General features: G+C 42.2%; 1 protein-coding gene across 13 annotated transcripts in view; it reads right to left on the bottom strand.

The window, feature by feature from the left end:
• The window catches only part of tnikb (TRAF2 and NCK interacting kinase b), a 42,194-nt gene extending 20,233 nt beyond the window's left edge, over positions 1–21,961 (bottom strand). For 2 of the 13 annotated variants that reach the window (XM_058623014.1, XM_058623022.1), the window contains exons 1-17: positions 21,519–21,961; positions 17,053–17,118; positions 10,705–10,761; positions 10,340–10,465; positions 9,602–9,712; positions 9,145–9,235; positions 8,921–9,051; positions 8,141–8,195; positions 7,776–7,854; positions 7,505–7,680; positions 7,343–7,409; positions 6,452–6,650; positions 5,598–5,759; positions 5,121–5,207; positions 3,582–3,782; positions 2,214–2,522; positions 779–943 (exon numbers count right to left, since the gene is read on the bottom strand). In XM_058623014.1, coding sequence (XP_058478997.1) covers positions 779–943; positions 2,214–2,522; positions 3,582–3,782; positions 5,121–5,207; positions 5,598–5,759; positions 6,452–6,650; positions 7,343–7,409; positions 7,505–7,680; positions 7,776–7,854; positions 8,141–8,195; positions 8,921–9,051; positions 9,145–9,235; positions 9,602–9,712; positions 10,340–10,465; positions 10,705–10,761; positions 17,053–17,118; positions 21,519–21,575 — 2,139 coding nt within the window. In that variant the 5' untranslated portion in view covers positions 21,576–21,961. The remainder of the gene's footprint in view (positions 1–778; positions 944–2,213; positions 2,523–3,581; positions 3,783–5,120; positions 5,208–5,597; positions 5,760–6,451; positions 6,651–7,342; positions 7,410–7,504; positions 7,681–7,775; positions 7,855–8,140; positions 8,196–8,920; positions 9,052–9,144; positions 9,236–9,601; positions 9,713–10,339; positions 10,466–10,704; positions 10,762–17,052; positions 17,119–21,518) is intronic. The other 11 variants (XM_058623038.1, XM_058623030.1, XM_058623064.1 and 8 more) reach the window with 11 other exon arrangements.
• Positions 21,962–23,787: the final 1,826 nt, after the last annotated feature.

Genomic DNA, 23,787 nt, shown 5'->3' with positions numbered 1-23,787 from the left:
GCTAATCCAGTCAAATCCAGAAACACAAGGACAGACTAGATGGACAAAACATGGATAACCTGTCAGAAACTAAGTTATTGGGACTAGCTAGCTAGAAACTTAACTTTCAATCCAAACAAGAAGAAGCTAGCTGGTGAAAATACTAATATTCAATTATAGATAGATAGATAGATAGATAGATAGATAGATAGATAGATAGATAGATAGATAGATACTTTATTCATCTCACAGAGAAATTCACAGTTCAGCAGCTCCAGAATATGTTACAAGATAGAAACATAAGAGGCATGCAAGTCTATGTACAGTCTAAATATAAACTGAAAAAAACTTAAAAACTTATAGTGTGTTACCTTGCTAGTGTTAACTCACAACTGGTGATGATGTCACAACCGAGTTAAGTGCGTTTCAGTTTCGTCAGAGCGTGGATAGTGTTAGCTTAATGGCTAAGTTAGTTGACTGGCAAGCTAATTTCAAAACATATCCTGTCATTTTCTTCACTTTTTATCCAAACAAGAACAAGCTAGCTGGACAAAAAGCTAATATTTGCTTTCCAGTTTCCACAGAGAGTGGCTAATGTCAGCTTTATAACTCATATATGTAAGATAAACTATTTGTTTACCTGTTTAACTTTCTGTCAAACACATAAAACAAACATTATCTTAAATATGAAAGTAATGTGGCTTAAATCAACCAGGTGTTCAAACACATCTGTCCAACCAAAGTCAACAAACCCACAGAGAGACACACACACACACACACACAGAGGTAGAGCGCACACCTGTGGTTCGACGGAGCGGTGCATGGGCGGAGTCCTGGCCTGCTGGATGCCTCCGCTGCTGAAGGACTCGGAACGTGGCGGCAGCGTCGGGTCCGAGATCCGGTTGGACACTTTGTGCTGCAACGCAGGAGAAGTCTGTCTGTTCATCTTATAAAACTCCTCCACCTGACACACACACACACACAGCAGTCACTCAGCATGCAGTGAAGCATGTTTTCACTCCAAACTGCTGCAAAGATAAAAAATGGCTGACACTGCTCAAGTGTATAATAAACTGTAAAAGGGGGAATTCAGTTTTTAAGTGTAGTTGTAGAAAGTTATTTCATAAAAATGTACCCCTGCTTGAGTCCATAATGTCTAAAAAAATGTGTTTATCTCACTGTTAAATAGCCCTTTCTAACTGGAAAGTCAGGTTTGTGTCACTGCACCAAACCCCATAGAGAAATTCTGTGCAGCACACAGGAGTTGTTGATCCACTGCTGCCTCCATCACTAAGTTCAAATGTCTTATTTTGTCATTTCAGTATTAAAAATCCTTCATTCAGATTTACTTCAATGGCATAAAGTGACCACATGAGGCAGCAGAGGACCAGCAGCTCCTGTGTCCCTGCAAGCTAAAATTGCCAATTTTCTCTCTGGGGTTTGGTGAGTGGTTTACAAACAACCCTTTCTTGTCTATTGTTGAGAATTAGAGGCAAAAATGTATTCTTAAGACAGCGGACACTGATTCAGATGTTATTATGAGACCTGACTCTGTCTCATACAACCACACTCACAAAATTGCTGAACTATCCCTTTAACAACCTGGAATTCAAGAGGAAACATATGTATTAAGCCTGAAAGAGAGTGATGTTAGTTTGAGTTAGTACCCGTTCAAACCACAACATGCAATATCATATAATATATAAAATAATGAGGTTAACACAGTGTCAGTCACCTGTGAAATGGAAAGTGAAAGAAGAAAGATTAAAATTTAAATTAAAAACACCTCCTCAACTGAGAGGAATTGACCTTTTTCAGTTGCTAAATTCAAATTAAATCCATCAGATACGTTTAAATACATGAAATATCATCACATCTGTAAAATTAATTCAAATTGTACATTTTAGTGCATAAGACTTTTGGCTCCAGAAGCCAAATGAATCCCTGGTCTTTACTCTGGCGCCACCAGGAGGTTAAATATCATATTTTAATGAGTGAAAGAAGAATGGACTGGAACTTTCTCGTCTTTATCCAAAAGTTTTTGTCGTTTAAAAACAAAAGATAGGAGTTAAAGATAGGGATTTCTCCTGGTTCGAGAAATTCCAGAGGTGAAAGAGGTTAGACGTGTCCACCGGGGGGGGGTTAGTGAGTCAACCGGGACAGACATCAGGACGAGAAAGAAGTAAAGGGACAGAGCGGCGAGGAGCGAGACATCTGTTTATCTTCCGACTGACCCGGCGGCCGGGGCTCCGCCCCCTGGAGTCCGGGCTCCGCCCCCTGTACTCAGGGCTATGGCGGCGCATCAGTGGCCGAGGGTAGTCGGGGGTGAGGCTGCGCTCGGGGACGCATGTGACGCGGATTCGAGGCACATTGGGGTGGTCCCTGGACGGGCTGACGTGGGCGGGGTATGAGGGCGGGCGGGGGCGTGGCTTGTAGCCCGGTAGTCGCAGGAGGTTGTCAAGGTTGACGTGCCGGGCCTCCCTGAACGAGTGGTATTTCTTGGGTGGGATGCGCGGCGAGTTGCTCTGAGCTCGACGCATCACCTAGAGGACAAGGTGAGTATTTACAGGAGAGGTTACGTTTTTTACGGAACACGGCGACGGCGACTTCCTGTCGTCACGTCCAACTTTAGGAAAGAAAACAATAATACGAGTTTAGCAGCAGATATGACGTTGTCGTCGTCGTCCACCTGGAATAAAAACAAACCTGCGGGATAGAGAAAGTTCCGAAGTTACTTTAAACAAATGTATGCGTTAAATTCAACGCTAACTTTTCCATTGCGTACAAAGACGCGGAGCCGGCCCTGGGCATAGGCAGTATAGGCAAATGCTAGGGGCGCCGTCATCCACAGGGGGCGCCGAAAACGGAGGAAAAGTCATAGCAAAGACTATTAAATAATGCAGAAGCCTTTTTTCTTGGTGCAACGAGCCGTTGCTCTGTACCTGCCCTCTGTGAGGGGGGCGGGGTCAAGAGGCCAGCTGCCTGAATCTGACCGGACAGTGACCCAGAGACGAAGAAAAAGATTAATGACACTGTATTGGAATTATGTCCAAAAAACTAAAAAGATAGAGGTACAGTAATGTCAATGTGAGGAAGTTCATGAAATTAATAGTTTAATGCATCATAGTTACCGTTGTTGGAGCAGAGTGTTAGCTTGCTAGATTACTTTGGACGATAGCAACATTGTTTAATAATCAATAAATAGCTGAGTCGACGTGTGTTAATGTTACTCCACCTTAAATTCATCAGGGACGTTTGGAAACTTAATGTTAGGCCTGTTCAGGTGTTAATTTACAGGTGTCTTTCCTGCTCGTATGTCAGTTAAAATGCTTTTAGTTGTCCATCCCCTTTGTAGTAGGGTGGTTGTAAGCCTTTGGTTTTATGTGTCACAGTTTATGTTTGTTAAAGTTGCGATGCAAGGGGGCGCTAGCTAAAATCTTGCCTAGGGCACCAAATTACTCAGGGCCGGCACTGCAAAGACGTGAGTAGAATTTCACGTCATTAGTGAGGGTTAATGCTAATTTGTGATGTTAGCTTCAGTGACTTTAGTTAAAAATGTGACACACATTTGTGATGTCGTTAGCGTGGCTAGCGTAGCTTACCTCTTTGGCCCAGGCGGGTTTGTCGTTGCTGCTCGGCGCCTGGTCCTTGTAGTGGTACAGCTGCTTCTTGTCCTGCGGGGGGCGCTGTGCTGGCGTCTCCTGCTGCTGCTGCAGAGACACCAGGTACGCGCGCTCCTGCTGCAGCTGCCTCTGCAGACGCTCAGCCTGACGCTGCTCCTCGATCTGCTTCCTCTTGTACTCCTGAGAGGAGACGTGGGCGGAGTCACAGACTGCTGTTTTTTTAATGTTCATTATTTTGACCTCATGTGTTTTAAGCATGATGTAATAATGTCTTCCTCTTAGGAAGTAGACGACAGTTAATAAATTCATCAATAAACAATCAAATACTGAATCTACAATGATTTACACAATGGATTCATCAGTTTGACTTTTTTTTAAATAATTAAAGCAACTTTTTTTTATATTTTTCAGCTTCTTAAATATGAATATTTTATACTTTCTGTCATTTTTCAGCTTCTTAAATGTGAATATTTTATACTTTCTGTCATTTTTCAGCTTCTTAAATGTGAATATTTTATACTTTCTCTCATTTTTCAGCTTCTTAAATGTGAATATCTTATACTTTCTGTCATTTTTCAGCTTCTTAAATGTGAATATTTTCTACTTCCTGTCATTTTTCAGCTTCTTTAATGTGAATATTTTCCACTTCCTGTCAGTTTTCAGCTTCTTAAATGTGAATATTTTCTACTTTCTGTCATTTTTCAGCTTCTTAAATGTGAATATCTTATACTTTCTGTCATTTTTCAGCTTCTTAAATGTGAATATTTTCTACTTCCTGTCATTTCTCAGCTTCTTTAATGTGAATATTTTCTACTTCCTGTCATTTTTCAGCTTCTTAAATGTGAATATTTTCCACTTCCTCTCATTTTTCAGCCTCTTAAATGTGAATATTTTCCAGGATAATCTTGAGTTGCAGAACTCTTCATGTAAACAGAGTGAAAACTGTTCCTCACACCTTCTCGTCATTTACCTGAGCTGTGTGTGAAAGCAGAGTGGGGGGGCTGTGTCCTGTCAGAAGTCAGGCTGGTATTTAAACCTGATAACTTCACATTTTTATGGTAGTTAAATTTGAATACACATTATTGGATTAAATGTGAGTAAATGATTATTATTATTATTGCAGGATTATTTATGCCTGGATTACATTACAGTTCTGTTTCCTGAGTGTGTGTGTGTATGTGTATACTGGTAGCATATCTCTGTGAGGACCAAACAACAACAACAACAACAACAACAATAACAACATATAAATCACAGGTAGTGAGCATTTTGGGGATTAAGACCTGGTTTTAGGGTTAGAATCAGGTTTAAGTTAAGGGGTTTGTGTGTGTGTGTTTCAGGTATTTCTCATGTTGTGGGGACAACAATCAATCAGGTGAAGAAATGTTGTGTGGTCAGTTTAAGGTAAAGTTAGTTGATGGTTAAGGTGAAAGTTAGGCCCGTAGTCGTCGTTACAGGTCTTCAAGACATGAATGTCCTCTGTAGTCCTGGAAACCAGGCTGCGTGTGTGTGTGTTACCAGCAGTAAGGCCTGCTCCTGCAGGAGCTGCTGCTGCAGGATCTCCAGCTGCCTCTGCTCCTCCTCCAACTGTCTACGGATATACTCCTAACCGGCGTCAGCGCCGACCACCAATCACAGAGCAGCGAGGCAGGCGGGGACAGCCAATCAGAGCCCGGGAAAAAACGGTGACATCAGCAGAGCAGGAAACAGAAAGAAAGTGAAGGAAGAAGAAGGAAGAAGAAAGAAGAAGAGGAGAAGGAGGAGGCAAACGATCAGCTTTGTTGAAGAAGAAGTGAGTAAAACTGGGCTTTAGTTAGAATTAAATAGAGGAGGGGAGGAGCAAAGGGAGAACCAGCAGGGAGCAGTAGTGAGTGATAAATGCTTGTTAGTATTAAACAACAGCAGCTGCGCAGGAGGAGGAGAATTCTGTCTGAAAAGAAACTTAAAGAAGTGCATGAAGAAGATCGCAGGTGGTCACATGACCTGTGGTGTCACCTGTGATGTCGTGACGTCCGGTGGTTGGGTCAGGTGTCCTCTCACCTGTTCTCTCTCAGCGTGCCTCCTCTCCTCCTCCCGGCGGAGCTGCTCCATCTCCTCATACCTCCGCCGCTGCTCGCGCTCCTGCTGCTTCCTCAGCTCGCGCTCGCGGCGCTGTTGCTATACGAGAGGATTTAACGACAACGGCGTTTCAGATCTGTGTGTGTGTGTCTGTGTGTGTGTGGATAAAATCTACGTCAGTTTAAGTCTACGATGTCTTCAGACCACGTTCACATCTTTATCTCACTGTGAGACAGATTTTCCAACAGGAAACTGAAGTTTATAAACCCCTCACTCTCCCAGACCAAACCCCATAGAGAAAATCAGTGATTTTAGCTCGCTGGGACACAGGAGCTGCTGGTCTGCTGCTGCCTCGTGTGGTCACTTTGTGTTACTGAGGTAAATCTGAACAAAGGATTTTTAAAGCCGAAGTGACAAAATAACACATTGTAACTTAGTGATGGAGGCAGCAGTGGATCAACAACTCCTGTGTGTGATGTTAAAATCACTGATTTTCTCTGTGGGCTTTGGTGTGGGAGAGTGAGCGGTTTACAAACTTCAGTTTCCTGTTGGAAAGGCTAAAATCTGTTTTTTTCAGGAGTCTCCGCTGGCAAACATGATTACAGTAAGTGCCTGCCTGTCTTGTGCTGGTTCTCAGCAGCAGGGGGTGCTCATTTTACAGTCTTACATAACCACACTTCAATAAAACACAAACTATCCCTTTAACATTTGAAGAACGATGATGTTTTCTGCAATAACATTTTAAATGTAGAGTGTGAAGTGTGTGACAGCAGATACATCACAGGTCTCACCTCCTCCAGTCGTCGCCTCTGCTCTTTCTGCTCCTCGATGCGTTTCTGCCTCTCGGCCAGCAGTTGGCGCTTGTGTTCCTCATTCTGCTGCTGCTCCAGCTGCTGCCGCCGGATCAGCTCCGACCGCTCCTTATTGGCCAACTGGAGACGCAGGAAGTCCCGCCTCAGTGTCGACTCGCCGGGGATGTTGATGATGGAGCTGCAGGAGAGGGAGGAGCAGAGTTACATCTGTCCATCTGTCGTTATTTACTATATTTGATTTAATTCATTAAAGAGATAGTTCAGGGTTTTTAAGGTGTGTTGAGAAGCAGCAGAGACACCAGGAAAAACTGAAACACAAAATAAAACATGTTCACGTCTTTATCTCACTGTTAGACAGACCTTTTCAACAGGAAACTGACGTTTGTAAACCACTCACTCTCCCACACCAAACCCCATAGAGAAAAGCAGTGATTTTAACATCATAGCACATAGGAGTTGTTGATCCACTGCTGCCTCCATCACTAAGTTTAAATGTCTTATTCTATGAGTTCGGCTTTTGCAATTCTTTGTTCGGATTTACCTCAGTGACACAAAATGACCACACGAGGCAGCAGTAGACCAGCAGCTCCTGTGTCCCTGTGAGCTAAAATCACTGATTTTCTCTATGGGGTTTGGTGTGGGAGAGTGAGTGGTTTACAAACTTCAGTTTCCTGTTGTCTAACGGTGAGATAAAGATGTGAAACATGTTCTTAAGACTTCGTAGACTTAAACTGAGTGTCCTGTCTTTCCTCATGTCTCGTCCCTTTTGTCTTTATAAGAATAAATGGACGATCACAGCGAACGATAACAGTATTTTTCAGTCTCACTAACTGTGGTAAATAGTTTTGACAGAAAGTCACACGACTGTACCTCGGTTCTCCAATGTCTCTCTCCTCGTCCTCTTCCTCGCTGCCGCTGTATTCATACTCTGTCTCATCTGCAACACACACACACACACACACACTGGACGTTAGCGTGGACCCCCTCCTCTGTGGCATTGATGGTGTTGCCGTGGACGCCTGGCATGCTCACCCCTCTCCCCCCTCCTCTTCTTGGTGCGGTCGATGTGGTCTTTGAGCTGGATGCGGACCTGCCGCTCGTTGGGCAGATCTCTGATGAACGGGTGTTTGAGCAGCTGATCGGTGCTCGGCCTCTGACTGTGACTCTTCACCAGGCAGCTGTCGATGAACGACTGGAACTTCTTTGACCTGCACACACACACACACACACACACACACACTGACTGCAGCGCCACCAGCAGGTCACCTGTATGTGTGTGTGTGTGTGTGTGTGAGAGACTTACCACTTTTTAGACTTGAGTCTGGGGGCGGGGTTTCTGGGGATGAGGAAGAGCGCTCGCATCGGGTGCATGTCACACAGAGCTGAGGAGAGAGGAGAGGAGGAAAGCCAGGGAGGAAAAGAAGGAAACCAAACACGGAAAGATTTAAGGAAAGGGAAGAAAGTGTAACACATGAGATAAGGACGGAAGGAAGGAAGGAAGGAAGGAAGGAAGAAAGGAAGGAAGGAAGGAAGGAAGGAAGGGAAGCGTAAGATATAAAATAAGGGAGGTAGAGAAGGCAGGAAACCAAACACAAAAGAGAGATTTCAAGATTTAATTTGGAAACACAGTGAGTGAGTGAGTGAGTGAGTCTGAGCTTTCTCACTTACGTGGAGCTCCCTCTGCCATTTCTATGGCTGTGATGCCGAGAGACCACAGATCACTCTGAGAGAGAGAGACAGAGAGGCAGAGAGAGACAGACAGAGAGACAGACAGAGCGACAGAGAGAGAGAGAGAGAGAGAGAGAGAGAGAGAGGATGTGTTACAGACTCAGCACATCATGTTTCTGTGTCACTGTTCTTGTTAAAAGACAAAAATACAGACAGAAATTACCCATCAGCCCCTGCTGCTGCACATCCCCACATTTCATCATTATCTGCTCAAGTTAATGTTACACCCTGAAATAAACATGCTGTGGTGACATTTAAAGGGATATTTCAGGACTTTTTAACCACTCACTCTCCCACACCAAACCCCATAGAGAAAATCAGTGATTTTAGCTCACAGGGACACAGGAGCTGCTGGTCTACTGCTGCCTTGTGTGGTCACTTTGTGTCACTGAGGTAAATGTGAACAAAGGATTTTAAATGCCGAATTTGACTAAATAAGACATTTGAACTTAGTGATGGAGGCAGCAGTGGATCCACAACTCCTGTGTGTGTGATGTTAAAATCACTGATTTTCTCTATGGGGTTTGGTGTGGGAGAGTGAGTGGTTAAAAAGTCCTGAAATAAAAACTTAAAAACTTAAAAACTTCAGTTTCTTGTTGGAAAAGTCTGTCTCAAAGTGAGATAAAGACGTGGACATGTTCTTAAGATGTCGTAGAAATCCCAAACTAGCCCTTTAACATCTCTCATGATGTCAGTAATGACAGTAAATGAAGGTTTTACCTTGAAGTCGTACGTGGCGTCAGGATTCTCATCACAGGCGATGACCTCCGGAGCCATCCAATATGGTGTCCCGATAAATGTGTTCCGCCGGCCGACCGTACGATCGAGCTGAGCACTCACACCGAAGTCAACTGCACACACACACACACACACACACATTTATCATACTAACACTAACACACAGATATTTATTGAGTGGAATGAGTTTAGCATGTGCGTCTCACCCAGTTTAACTTCAGCGTTCTCAGTCAGCAGCACGTTCTGACCTTTGATGTCCCTGTGGATGACCTTGTGCTGGTGGAGATGAGTCAGACCCTGATGACAGAGAAGAAGAAGGAGCGTGGTCAGAGTCAGATCCTGCATCACATGACTGATTTTAGCCACTTCACTTAACAGTTACTTCAGTACTTAAATCAGTGATTTTAACATCACACACACACACACAGGAGCTGTTGATCCACTGCTGCCTCCATCACTAAGTCTTATTTTGTCACTTCAGAGTTTGAAATCCTTTGTTCAGATTTACTTCAGTGACACAAAGTGACCACAAGAGACAGCAGTAGACCAGCAGCTCCTGTGTTTTTCTCTATGGGCTTTGGTGTGGGAGAGTGAGTGAACAAACAAACTTTCTTATGGGACGTGTTTGTGTTGTTGTTTGTTTACGTCAGAGTGAACGCTCACCCTCAGGATCTCTCTGCAGATGTAGGCGATCCACTCCTCCTTCAGTGAGTTCCCTTTGGTGTTTTTGATCAGATCTGTGACGGAGCCGGCACCGCAGAACTCCATCACCAGCTGCCAACACACACACACACACACTTGTCTGTTTATTTATTAAAGATGCACAAAGGACGGCCGTCACAGTGAGACCTCCTGAGAATTGTACTTTTAGAATACCATAAATTCATTTTTTTTTTCCAAAATATCCAACTTCTGGGTGGGCAGAGCTAATGGAAGTACATTGGAAATTTGTCTGGATTCCTGAGAGCAATGAGTTCACCAAGTTTGGTTAAACTCATAACTATGTGCGACTAGAAAAAAATTAGCATTTATTAATGTAATTTTGGCCACTTTCTCTTGTGTCAAAAATTTGCAAAATTTTGTCCAGATCCGACGACTTTTGTCTGACCATGAACCGACTTCTGGGGGCGCTACAGAGCCCTGGGGCTATCAACAGGTTGGTGCTCTATGCAACTGTCGCATCTTTCGCCAACTCCACCTCTGTGTCAACGTCAGAGAAAAATAATAATAATATTCTACACTGCCACCTAGTGTTTCGCCCTGCCTCTGTCTCAATCAGACAAACCCAATCACAATGTTCTCATTTGATTTGACTGTGACATTTGTGAAGAAAAGTGCTATAAGAATGAATGAATGAATGAATGAATGAGTCATGTGATGTGTGTGTGTGTGTGTGTATACCCAGAGCTGGTCGTCCATCCCTGGAGGATTCTTCTTCACGAAGGCTCCGTAGTAGGTGGCGATGTTTCTGTGGTGACTGTACTTCTTCAACATGTTGATCTCTGCTTTAATCTCCTCCTCCTCATCCTGTCACACACACAATAATAATAATGAATACATGTATGTATGTGTGTGTGTGTGTATTTATGTCTTTGTGGGGACATTTTGTCTGGTCCTCACAACTTTAAAAGGCTTTTTCCAGGGTTAGGGAATCCATGATGTGTCCTCACTGAGACATAAACACAGAACATGCGTGTGTGTGTGTGTGTGTGTGTGTGTGTGTGCATGCATGTGTGTGCGCGTGTGTGTGTGTGTGTGTGACTCACTCCAGTGACGTCCATGACCTTGATGGCAGCCAGTTGTCCTGTCTTGACATGGCGACCCTGAAAAAACAAGAGATGTGTCAGCAGAAAAATTTCAAAATAAAATTCTGGGAAAACAATGACATTATTGTCATCATCACCAACTCATCTGTGTGTGTGTGTGTGTGTGTGTGTGTGTCACAGCACATGTAAACAGAAAAATAAAAGTAAGTAAGTAAGTAAGTAAGTAAATTATTATATTTTATTATTTTTCCCGACGTCTCAGGATTTTCTTGTTGTTGATGTCTGACTCTAAATCTCCTCCTCCTCCTCCTCCAAACTCTGGAGTCACATCACAGCTGTTACAGCGAGAAAGTGGAAATTCATCCACCTCAAACACACACACACACACACACACACACACACACATTTCCTCACGGTAACCTAGCAACAAGCCTGGTAGGTTGTTTAGTGAGGGTAACAAATGGGGGGTTGGAAGAGGCAGATCACAGTGTGTATGTGTGTGTGTGTGTTGAAGTCATGATATTTCACACTCTGGGTCACTTGAACACACACACATGCTTGCGCGCAAACACACACAGTTACTCAGTGTTGCATCAGACAGTGAACATTTCAGAGGCTGAAATCTTTATTTCTTTGTTTAATTTCTTTAATTTCTGACTCAGTCACAGACTCAGTCACTGACTCAGTCACAGACACTGACTCAGTCACAGACTCAGTCACAGACTCAGTCACAAACACTGACTCAGTCACAAACACTGACTCAGTCACTGACTCAGTCACAGACACTGACTCAGTCACAGACTCAGTCACTGACTCAGTCACAGACTCAGTCACAGACTCAGTCACAAACACTGACTCAGTCACAAACACTGACTCAGTCACACTCAGTCACAGACACTGACTCAGTCACTGACTCACACACACATTGTGCTGTGTGTGTGTGACTGAAGGTGAGAGGAGGCTGTATTAAAACACACACACACACACTAACAGTGAGAGACAAAGAGGGAGGAGTATGTTAAAAAGGAGGAGGAAGATAAGGGGGAGGAGTTAGATGAAGATGGAGATGAGGAGTTAGATGAAGATGATGATGAGTTAAATGAAAATGAGGAGGAGGAGTTAGATGAGACGGAGTTAGATGAAGATAATGAGGAGGAGTTAGATGAAAATGAGGAGGAGGAGTTAGAAAAGAGCAGCAGATTCTTCAGAAGGAGTGAAAACAAACATCATGTTGAGACACGTCTGACATTCTTCACCTGAACACAAGCCTGCACTCATGAAGACACATGCAGCGTCTGTGCTCTGCTGTAATCTGGAGCTCAATCCCAGAATGTACATGTGAATATTCCCACACATTTATCAGCAGATTTGAAAATAAAACCTTCTGAACATAATAATTCATCTCCTGTTCTGCACCTGCTCTTATATTTTAACACAAAACGGTGTCATGTGTTCATAAATAATAATCTGTACATGTATTTCACTGTTTATTAACTGGATTTTTCAGTTTTTAATCCTGATTCTATGACTTGTTTCTGTCTAATAACAATAACAATAACAATTTACTGCACATGTAAAACAAATCTACTAAAACCAGGCATCACAACCTAAAAATGACTAAAAACGAACATGGAGACTTTGTAAAAGTAGGCGTAAGAAAGCTGCAGCATTATTTAAAGCCGTTAATAAGAAGAAATAAAAATTAAAATCCACTCATACTTGGCCAATAAAGCCGATTTTTGTTTCATCCTGAGACACATTTTTACTTCACGTGTGAGTGTTTCTGCTTTAAAATGGAAAATAATCCCAGGAATTAGACCTTTTTTCTTCAGAACACTAGCAGTAACCTGGGATTATTAGAATGTCACTTTTATTCTACTATTACATCATTTTTACTTTGTATAACTGATTATGTCTATCAATATGTCTCCTTATGTGAATATAAAGACAACACTTTTGAGGTGTTTTTCAGAATTAAAGCTCATGTTTGAAATGAAGTGGAATGAGAGGGAAACTGTGATGTGTTCACTCCTGCTGCTGCAGACAGGCAGACACACGCTCAGCAGGTCTACACACACACACACACACACACACACACACACACTTAAGCCACTTAAGTGTGACAAAAGACAAAAGACTCAGACAATAAAATCTACGTCAGTTCAAATCCACGATGTCTTATCTCACCGTTAGACAGACTTTTAAACCGCTCACTCTCCCACACCAAACCTCATAGAGAAAAAAGTTCACATGTGTTATTTTTCAAATTCGGCATTAAAGATCATTTGTTCAGATTGACCTCAGTGACACAAAGTGACCACACGAGACAGAAGTAGACCAGCAGCTCCTGTGTCCCCACGAGCTAAAATCACTGATTTTCTCGATGGGCTTTGGGGTGGCAGCGTATGAATGGGAGTGAATGGGAGTGAATGGTATAAAAGCTCTTTATAAACACAGACTTTCTTCACGAGTCACACAGTTTGACTTTTTTCACCTGCTGAGTGAAAGTTGTGTACTGGATGTTAATCCTCGTGTGGAAACACTGTCTCCACAGCAAATTTAAGAGATTAATGCAGAGTGAAAAACAAATACCGGCAGAATGTGGAAAATGTTTCCTCCTCACACTCCACATGAAAAATAAAACAAGTTGTAAAGCAAGTTACACAAGTTTCTCCTAAATTCACATGGAGCTCCATGACCTCGGAAAGAACGCACCATTACACTTTCAACTGTGGCTTTGGCTCCTCCCACCACAGCACTAAAAACAAACAGATCCTGTCATAATCCCGTCTATGAGCTTCATATCCTCCTCTTCCAGTTTGTCCGTCAGTCACAAATCATTTGAAAAAATCAGCAAAAAACACGATGGAGTAATGTGATTGGCTTCTGTGAGGAAGGGGGCAGGGCATGTGTCCTACTCTGTGTGGGAATCGCCAGAGACACCACGATACGATATTATCATGATACCCAAGTCACGATACGATATTATCACGATATTTAAGTCATGATACAATATTATCACAATATTTTAGTCACAATACGATATTATCACGATATTTAAGTCACAATACAATATTATCACGATATTTAAGTCACAACACAATATTATCACGATATTTAAGTCACAATACAATATTATCACGATATTTAAGTCAAGTCACAATACAATATTATCACGATATTTAAGTCACAATATGATACTATCAGGATATTTAAATCACGATACGACACTATCAGGATATTTAAAACACAATACAGTATTATCGCGATACTGCAAGAGTATTTTGCTAACTCACTCAGTAAATGAGATTATATTTGATTGATATATTTGTATACATGTATATGTGTATGTGTACGTATATGTATGTATATGTGTATGTGTATGTGAATGTGAATGTGTATGTATATGTACTGTATATGTATATGTATATGTGTTTATGTATGTATATGTATATGTATATGTATATGTTTATGTATGTACATGTATATGTGTATGTATATACACAGTTGTAGCAGGTGTCAGTATCAGGTTTGTTTGTTTTTTGGTCAGCTGACTCTGTGTTCAGTCGCTGAAGCAAAGATGAATTAGAGTGAATTAATCTGACGCGGCGCCATCTTCTCTATAATTAGAGCTAAATTACATAATTTTTTCCTGCAAACGTCACGAGAAATCATTGATTTTTTTATTAGTGTGAGCTAAAAATACTCACTCACTTTCCAGAACTGTGACATTTTCTCGACCCGTGACAGAATATTTTCTCATTTCTCATCTCTCCTCCTTACTTCCTGCCTGCAGCAGCTCTGTAAATGGTTTCTCTGGGATTAGATAATCTCTCACAGTCACAGAGAGCGATGCAGGGAGACGTGTCCATCACACGGCGTTAATAACAAACACGTTTGCTTTTCACGTCGCCTTTTCTTTCTCTTCACTTCATTCTGTGAAGAAGCTCAAACCTGCGGCCCGTGACCCACATATGGCCCGCCACTTAATATCAAGTTTTAATTTCTGTGTTTTTTATTTCTATTAACAGATTAATTTTTCATCATAAATACGTCTATACTGTGAACTATATATACTATAATACAATATCATCACGATATTTAAGTCACAATACGATATTATCACAATAATTATGTCACAATACGATATTTAAGTCACAGTATGATATTATCACGATATTCGAAACATATCGCACAAGCGCGTTAATCGTAGTGTCGTAAAAACCACGTCAATTTGTACTTGACACATTGTAGATGAAAAGTTATCAAAAGGTCTCACAGATTCAAAAAGGGGCATGGCAACCATCAAAATTTTGGCGAATTACGACCATTTGCCCACGAAACAGGAAGTGCTCCCATAACTTCGCCATACATTGACCGATCGCCTCAAAACTTCACACGTGAGATGAGAGACCCAGCCAGGAAACATGAAAGCTGAGTCAAGGGAATAGTGCCACCTGATGGCCATCTGTGAGGGAGGGCCTGCACATGTGTGTTTTTGTTTTGTTTTTTACTTCACGGTTATAATTTACTGCAGCCTGCGCAACCATCGCCCACAGTTTGTTTTAATGTTGTTCAATCAATCATCTCAGCAAAGGAGGCTTCATCTCGCACAAACAACTGATCAATACTCAACATCCTGCAGAGTGTGTGTGTATTAAATTAACACAGCACACACAGCCTCTCTGCTGTGTTGCCTCGGTTAGCCTCTGTTAGCGTATCTTAGCCTCTGTTGGCCCGACAAAAAAAAAGAGACTCAGTGATACCTTTGGGTTTGGCCAGATAAAATAACGTTGGAGGGAGGGAGAGGATGATTTGCTGACTCTACAGTGAGTCAGCAAATTGAGTTTAAAAAAAAAGACCAACCTCGCGCTGTGCTAACCCCCACAGGGCAACGTTTTCATTGAGCAGGGACAAATACATTGTACATTGTTTCATATAAAATATAAAATAGATGCCATGCATACATGTTTCTAGTCGAGACTAATTTGCAACCCCTGTTCCTGGTTAGCCATAAGTATTAGTGTTAGCTTCACTGAAGATGCTATCACCACATAGAACACAACAGTTCTGGTAGCAGCAACAGAAACATTAGCTTTGCTCAAGCAAACCCGCTGCACGGCCTCACGTTTACGCAACTGTTGTAGCTTTTACTCATTAACGGTTTGACAAATGTGGCTAAATGAGATGCGAACCATGTCTAGTAAAGATTGTTAGCTTCATCTGAGTTTATACCAGCACTGCAAATGCCATAAAAATTAGATTCTGTTAGCAGCAACAGAAACATTAGTGGGGGGTTTTTTAATGTTAGATTTGCTAAAGCACTGCACTCACATTTATAGACTGTTGTTGTTTTTAAGTGAATCATGACATTGCTAGTTTTGCTTATTACTCACAACTACCTGTTTACAATTTGACAAATGTAGCTAACAGCGTATATTAAGCCATAAGTAGTGTTAGCTTCAGCTCTGAGAACACTGCAGTTATATTAGCAGCAACAGAAACATTAGCTTTGCACTGCCTAACGTTTACACGACTGTTATAGCTTTTACCTGTCTACAATTTGACAAATGTGGCTGAAGGAGATGCTAACGGTGTCTCTTTAGCTTCACTCGAGTTTCCACCGGCACTGCGAATGCGACAGTTCTGAAACATTAGCTTTGATAAACGTTAGCTTTACTCACAGCTACCTCCTCATGTGTCACAATAGCGGAGTTACATTTTCACGACATTTAGCAATGTGAGCACCAAACCTTTGCAAAAACAGACTAGCATTTCTCCACCACTGCTATTTTATTGTGGAAAATGTCATAGCTATAGTTATATAAGTTAGTTTGGTGCAGAGTACCAGTTCAGTAACGATTCTAGATAAGATTATCTCTAGTTTTGACGTGATATAAAGTTCTTCACTCCCTGAATGTTGTGTAAATAAAGAGATTAATCTGCCAGATGCTAAAATGTAAATAAGAACAGGCCTGTTTGTGGTGAAGTGAAAAGTTTAAAAAGAAAAACATTCATCTTTTTGTTTTTTCCATGACTATGTTTAAACCTAAGTCTAACCTTTAGACAACCTCACATAAACACACCTGAGCAAGAAGTATTCAAAATGCTTAAAATCAGATTGAATTTGTGAAATGTGGAAACATGTCACAGTTCAAAGTTCACTCGGCTTGTTTTTTATCAACAAAAAGAGAAGAAAAACTTAAGTCTATTTTGTGAAGTCCAGGATGTCCATATAAGGAGTTGTGTGTTATTTCCATGCCAAAGACACAAACACACACACACACACACACACACACATACATAGAGAGAGCATTACAGGGAGATTAAAACACGGTAAACCCTCACCTTGTAGACCTGTCCGTAGGTTCCATTACCAACCAGTTCAACCAGCTCAAAGATACCAGCTGGATCCTGCAAGAGAGAGAGAGAGATGAATGTGTGGGAGGGAGAGAGAGAGAGAGGAAATATTCACATAAACAGCGTACGACTGCAGTGATTAGTGATTAAAATAATTATTAAAATGAACCACAAACTATTTTGAATGTATTTTAAATAATTAACACAGGTTTGAATATTTCCTGCTTTCTTTGCTCCATAAAAACAACAGAAATTATTAAAAACAGAATTATTTTGTGTTTGTTGACAAGAACAAACACACATTTGAGGACGTCATCATTTCCACGTTTGATCGACATGAACCAAAACAGCTCATCAACGATTCATCGAATCACCAGATTAATCATTAACTATTTTCAGAATCAATTCATTGTTTTTTAATTAGTTAAGTCATCCGTAATTAAGACTAGTTAAAGCTAAATGTCATTTAATGTTGTTTAGGTATTACATTATTCAGGTAATTCAAGGGTTTACATTGAAGCTACTGTTAACTGTGACTGAATAACGTCTATTCATGTGTCTCACTTTACAATAACAATCACAAGGAACATTAATAAAGACTAATAATGGTTAATAAATGCTTAATTATAGTTAAATGAATACTTATTCTGTAGTTAAGGTATGTATGCGTTACACTTTACAGTGAAGGTCATACATATATAGGGTCAAGTATGCTTAAGTCATGCTTACTGGGAGTTAAATAATGATGATTCAGTGTCTATTATATACTATTTATATACTATATATATATATATATATATATATATATGTATATATATATATATATATGTATATATATATATATTCACACATGTATATATTGATATATTATATATTAATAGCTAATATATTATATATTATAGATTCTACCTACATGAAGTGACAAAAACATTAATATTTAAAATGTGAAGCTTTATAAACCCTGGACTAAGACATGAATTAATAACTTAATTAACCTGAATAACTTCAATAAATGAATTACATACATACATGAATTCATTGGTAGTAAATGCTATATAAGAAAGTGTTGATCATGTGAATGCAGACAGACAACACGCACGCACACACACACACACACACACAAACACACGAAAGGTAATCTAATCTCATTTTCAGGCTGATTAAAAGTCAATAAACCTTCAAAAACACAAATAAGGATCTTTATGCATACCTGTGTGTGTGTGTGTGTGTGTGTGTGTGTCTATTATGGTCCTGCAGGGCCACAGGAGACATGGTGGACAATTACACTGGAATCTCCTGACAGGGATTAGCTTAAAAAGCAACGTTCTTTTTCACTCAAGGTCAAACAGAAGAACGTGTAATCCTGGAGGAGCCAGCCTCACCTGCGCACATACACACACACATGCACGCGCACGCGCACACACACACACACACACACACACCTGTACACGCCTGTCCCAGCTGTTACTGAGCAAATACGTCACATTCACCAGAAAAATACCAGCGTAAAAATAAAGAAAGGAGACTTGTCCGTGTTATCAGCTGTTTCACAGTGTTTGACTTCAGAGGAAATTGGTCAAAAATTTTGTTTTTAACAGAGAAGTGGCTCAGTAGTGACTGTGTGGTCGTATGAAGAACTGACACATAGTTAGAGTCTGACATAGAGCAGAGACAGGCAGGTACACACACGCTCAGTGGAAACACTACGGATTTTAGAGAGACCAGCAGCTCCTGTGTCCCTGTGATGTTAAAATCACTGATTTTCTCTCTGGAGTTTGGTGTGGGAGAGTGAGTGGTTTACAAACTTCAGTTTCCTGTTGGAAAACCTCATACAAATCTGTGTCAGTTTAAGTCTACGACGTCTTAAGAACATGTTCACGTCAAAAAAAAAATGGTCTCTCCCACACCAAACCCCATAGAGAAAATCAGTGATTTTAGCTCACAGGGACACAGGACCTGCTGGTCCTCTGCTACCTCGTGTGGTCACTTTGTGTCACTGAGGTAAATCAAAGGATTTAAAGGATTTTAAATGCTGAATTTTACTAACTAAGACATTAGAACTTAGTGATGGAGGCAGCAGTGGATCAACAACTCGTGTGCTGTGATGTTAAATCACTGATTTTCTCTATGAGGTTTGGTGTGGGAGAGTGAGTGGTTTACAAACTTCAGTTTCCTGTTCTAACAGTGAGATAAAGACATGATTGTTCTCCATTTTCAGAAATAAAGAAAGACGTAGGCTCAGAACAACCAGGCCATGACCTCTGTGACCTCAGCACTGACAGGACTCTATTAATAAGAACTATTAACAGCGTCTGTCGCTCTAATGAGACGAAGACGACAGGTTAAAGAGATGGTTCCCAAAGACTGGGTTGGGGAGAGGCAGGATGGGACAACTCATACAGTGGTTTATACAGATACATAAATAAATATTATCAGGTTCACAATAGTATTTCAATTCAGGGGGGGCGTGAAAACATTTCTGTCCTCTGGGGGGGGCATGACAAAAAATAATTGAGAACCACTGGGTTAGGGTAAAGTCTGTGGGTGTAAGGTACAAGAGTGTGACACACACACACACACACACACACACACACACACACATATATAGGTGTCTCATGTGACATCTACAGTTCATTTTGAAGTGAGCACATGTTAAATGTATCATCAGTCTGTGAGTGTGTGTGTGTGTGTAAGTGTCTCTACGTGCAAACACACATCCACTGTTACTGTTACTGCTGCTGATACTGTTACTGCTGCTGTTACTGCTGCTGATACTGTTACTGCTGCTGATACTGTTACTGCTGCTGATACTGTTTCTGCTGCTGTTACTACTGCTGATACTGTTACTACTGCTGATACCGTTACTGCTGCTGATACTGTTACTGCTGCTGATACTACTGCTGATACTGTTGCTGATACTGTTACTGCTGCTGTTACTGTTACTGCTGCTGTTACTGTTTCTGCTGCTGATACTGTTACTGCTGCTGATACTGTTACTACTGCTGATACTGTTACTGCTGCTGATACTGCTGATGATACTGTTACTGCTGCTGATACTGTTACTGCTGCTGTTACTGTTGCTGTTACTGCTGCTGATACTGCTGCTGTTACTTCTACTGCTGTTGATACTGCTGCTGATACTGTTACTACTGCTGATACTGTTACTGCTGCTGTTACTACTGCTGATACTACTGCTGATACTGCTGCTGATACTGCTACTTCTGCTGTTACTGTTACTGCTGCTGATACTGCTGCTGATACTGATACTGCTGCTGATACTGTTACTGCTGCTGATATTGTTACTGCTGCTGATACTGTTGCTGATACTGTTGCTGCTGCTGATATTGTTACTGCTGCTGATACTGTTACTGCTGCTGATACTACTGCTGATACTTTTACTGCTGCTGATACTGTTACTGCTGCTGTTACTGCTGTTGTTACTGCTGCTGTTACTGCTACTGCTGCTAATACTGCTGCTGATATTGTTACTGCTGCTGTTACTGCTGCTGATACTGTAACTGCTGTTGATACTGCTGCTGATACTGTTACTGCTGCTGATACTGCTGCTGATATTGTTACTGATGCTGTTACTGTTCCTGATACTGCTGCTGTTACTGCTGCTGATACTGTTACTGGTGCTGTTACTGCTGCTGATACTGTTACTGCTACTGATACTGCTGTTACTACTGCTGATACTGCTGCTGATAATGCTACTGTTACTGCTGCTGCTGCTACTGCTGCTGCTACTGTTACTGCTGCTGCTGCTACTGCTGCTGTTACTGCTGTTGTTAGGTTACTGCTGCTGTTACTGTTACTGCTGTAACTGCTGCTGCTGTTGTTACTGCTTTTACTGTTGCTGCTATTGTTACTGTTACTGCTGCTGCTGATGTTACGGTTACTGCTGCTGCTGCTGCTGTTACTGCTGTCGACACAATATCACGAAATGGCGGAACTTCTTCCTCATCGTGCGCGTGCGGGCGCGCGTGCACACGCGTCTGGAACCACTGCATATAAATGTACATGTGTGTGCGGCAAACATCTGCCCCCCCCACACACACAGTCAAAGTGGGCCTCGTTCTATTAAGCCGTCTGGGGCACACGCGCCCCAGTCGCGTGCACGCGCACAACAGCAGCAGCAGCCCAGGGCTTCATTACATCACGGCCCAATTGTTTGGAAAAAACAAACAACAAACCACAAACCGGAGTCACATGACCACATACTCCGACCTGATTCTTTCAATCACACAACACACATATATACAGGAGGAGGGACGTGCACGCGCACAGCAGAGAGAGCGCGCGGCAAAGGAAGAGCAGGTAGACGCAGCCTCGCTTTGAGGAGATGAGAGGATGAAGGACAGGTGCTCAACAGCTTTCACACGCACGCGCACACAGAGACACAGACAGACTGTGGCGGCGCGCGCGCGCACACACACACATATATCCATACATACCCGTAGTGCAGACAGGTCTATCTCATCCAGACTCCGCGCCGGGGAGTCGCTCGCCATGATTCAGTCTGAAGAGACGAGGCTCGTTCAACGAGCATGGACACACACACACACACACACACACTGAGTCCTTGAAATAAATTAATCCTCTCACACACTCTCTCTCTCTCTCTCTCTCTCGCTCTCTCTCTCTGTCTCTCTCACACACACACACACACACACACACAAACCCGAAAATTATAATCCCCGGAAATGCCTGTGCGGGCGATGCGTTCAGGAGAAAAGGATGAAGGAGGAGGAGGAGGAGCGCGTGAGGGAGGCGACGTGCGCGCAGCAGCACCTGGAGCTGCTGCTACATACTGCTGCTGCTCTGCATGCCTCCACCTCCACCTCCTGTCTGCACACACACACACACACACACATACACGAGCAGAGAGCGAAAGAGAGATCCGTGTGTGCGCGTGCGCGGCGGAACAGCAGCAGCAGCGCGCTTCCCGGGAGTGGCCTATGAAGAGACAGAGACGCCCACAATACACACACACACACCTTGGTGTGTGTATCTATTCTTGTCAGAACTCTACACACACACGTCAGCGGATACAAATAAAACAGTACTTCCTCCTCCACCTTCTCCACATTTTACTCCACCTCCTCCAACTCCTTCATCTCCTTCTCTATCTCCTCAAACTTGACCACTTCTTTCTCTACCTTCACTTCCTCCTCCTCCTACACCTCCTCCTCCACCTGGTCCTCCTCCCTCATTTCCTTTTGCCTCCACCACCTTTAAATCCACTTCCTCCACCTTCTCCAACTCCTCCTCCTCCACGTCCTCCTCCGCCTCCTCTCCACTTCCTCCACCTCCTTCTCTATGTCTTCCACCTTTACCTCCTCTTCCTCCTCCTCATATCCTGAGCACCATCATGACCTTTAAAGTCCATGGAGAAACATTTTCACACCTCATTTGTGTCTTCATGTCACATCAGAGGGACAGTGAGACAGAGACAGTGAGACAGTGACAACCAGCATGACACAGACAGGTGTGCTCTGCAACAGGAAACCACTCACTCTCCCACACCAAACCTCATAGAGAAAATCAGTGATTTTAGCTGGCGGGGACACAGGAGCTGCTGGTCTACTGCTGCCTCATGTGGTCACTTTTTGTCACTGACATAAATCTGAATTAAGGATTTTTAATGCCAAAGTGTCAAAATAAGACATTTTAACTTAGTGATGGAGGCAGCAGTGGATCATCAACTCCTGTGTGCTGTGATGTTAAAATCACAGATTTTCTCTATGGGGTTTGGTGTGGGAGAGTGAGTGGTTTACAGACTTCAGTTTCCTGTTGGAAAAGTCTGTGTAACGGTGAGATAAAGACGTGAACATGTGACGTTGATATCATGTAGATGTGGCTTTTAATTATTGAACTTGTTATTATAACAATAATAATAATAATACTAATAATAATAATATCCTGCATTACAGCAGAAATTTAATACACAAGAGAACTAATCAAGGTCAAAATAAATGTGGACACCCGAGCAGAAAAGCAGATCCACATTGTGTTCCTGTGGCGCCATCCAGTGGCAGAGGAACACCAGTGCAGCAGGGAGGATTCGGGGACATCGGAGGTATTTCAAGGACAAAGTTGTTTTCACCTCCAGCAGTGACGTGTTTTTCATTTCACTGACAGCGTTGATGGAACAGTGAGATCAGACTGACACTGGTGTTTCATTTTATTACCTGGAATATTCCTCAAATGACTTATGTTATTTATTCTTTTAAGAAATTTTACAGACAATTATTGAAAAAAACAAATCAAGAAGAAAAAAAAGTTGACTAGTGTGATTGTATGAGGTCGGAAAATATTATTTTAGCATCTTAAAGCCCACATAGACCGGAAGCTCCAATTAACGCTGCGTTTGTGTGTGTATCTGCGTCATTACCTCGTTTATGAAACCCTAAAGCTTCAGAACAAACAGTTCAGCCACTGCTGAGAAAATAGTGTTGTATTGTTTTCCTGGGCTCTGCGAAGCGGATCGGCACTTCCGTAGTTTGATGTCGTCATCAAAAATCCTCACCACTCCTCTCACCACCGTAGCGCCTCCCGGTGCGGGCACTAGTCCGGGCACATCCAGTTGCGTACATTCAACCGCAGAAGAAGAAGAACTACTCTCGTTGTAGCTGCTGAGAGGCAGAGCATCCACCGTGCCAGAGGGGGAGCTGTGTATCCGAGAGCTGGCCTATCAATTACGTCACTTCCAGGTATCTGGCC

This window comes from Solea solea, chromosome 1 (genome assembly GCF_958295425.1).
Source record: "Solea solea chromosome 1, fSolSol10.1, whole genome shotgun sequence".
Taxonomy (NCBI): Eukaryota; Metazoa; Chordata; class Actinopteri; order Pleuronectiformes; family Soleidae; genus Solea; species Solea solea.
The sequence above is the reverse complement of the archived record's forward strand: the minus strand, read 5'-3'. Positions and strand labels throughout refer to the sequence as shown.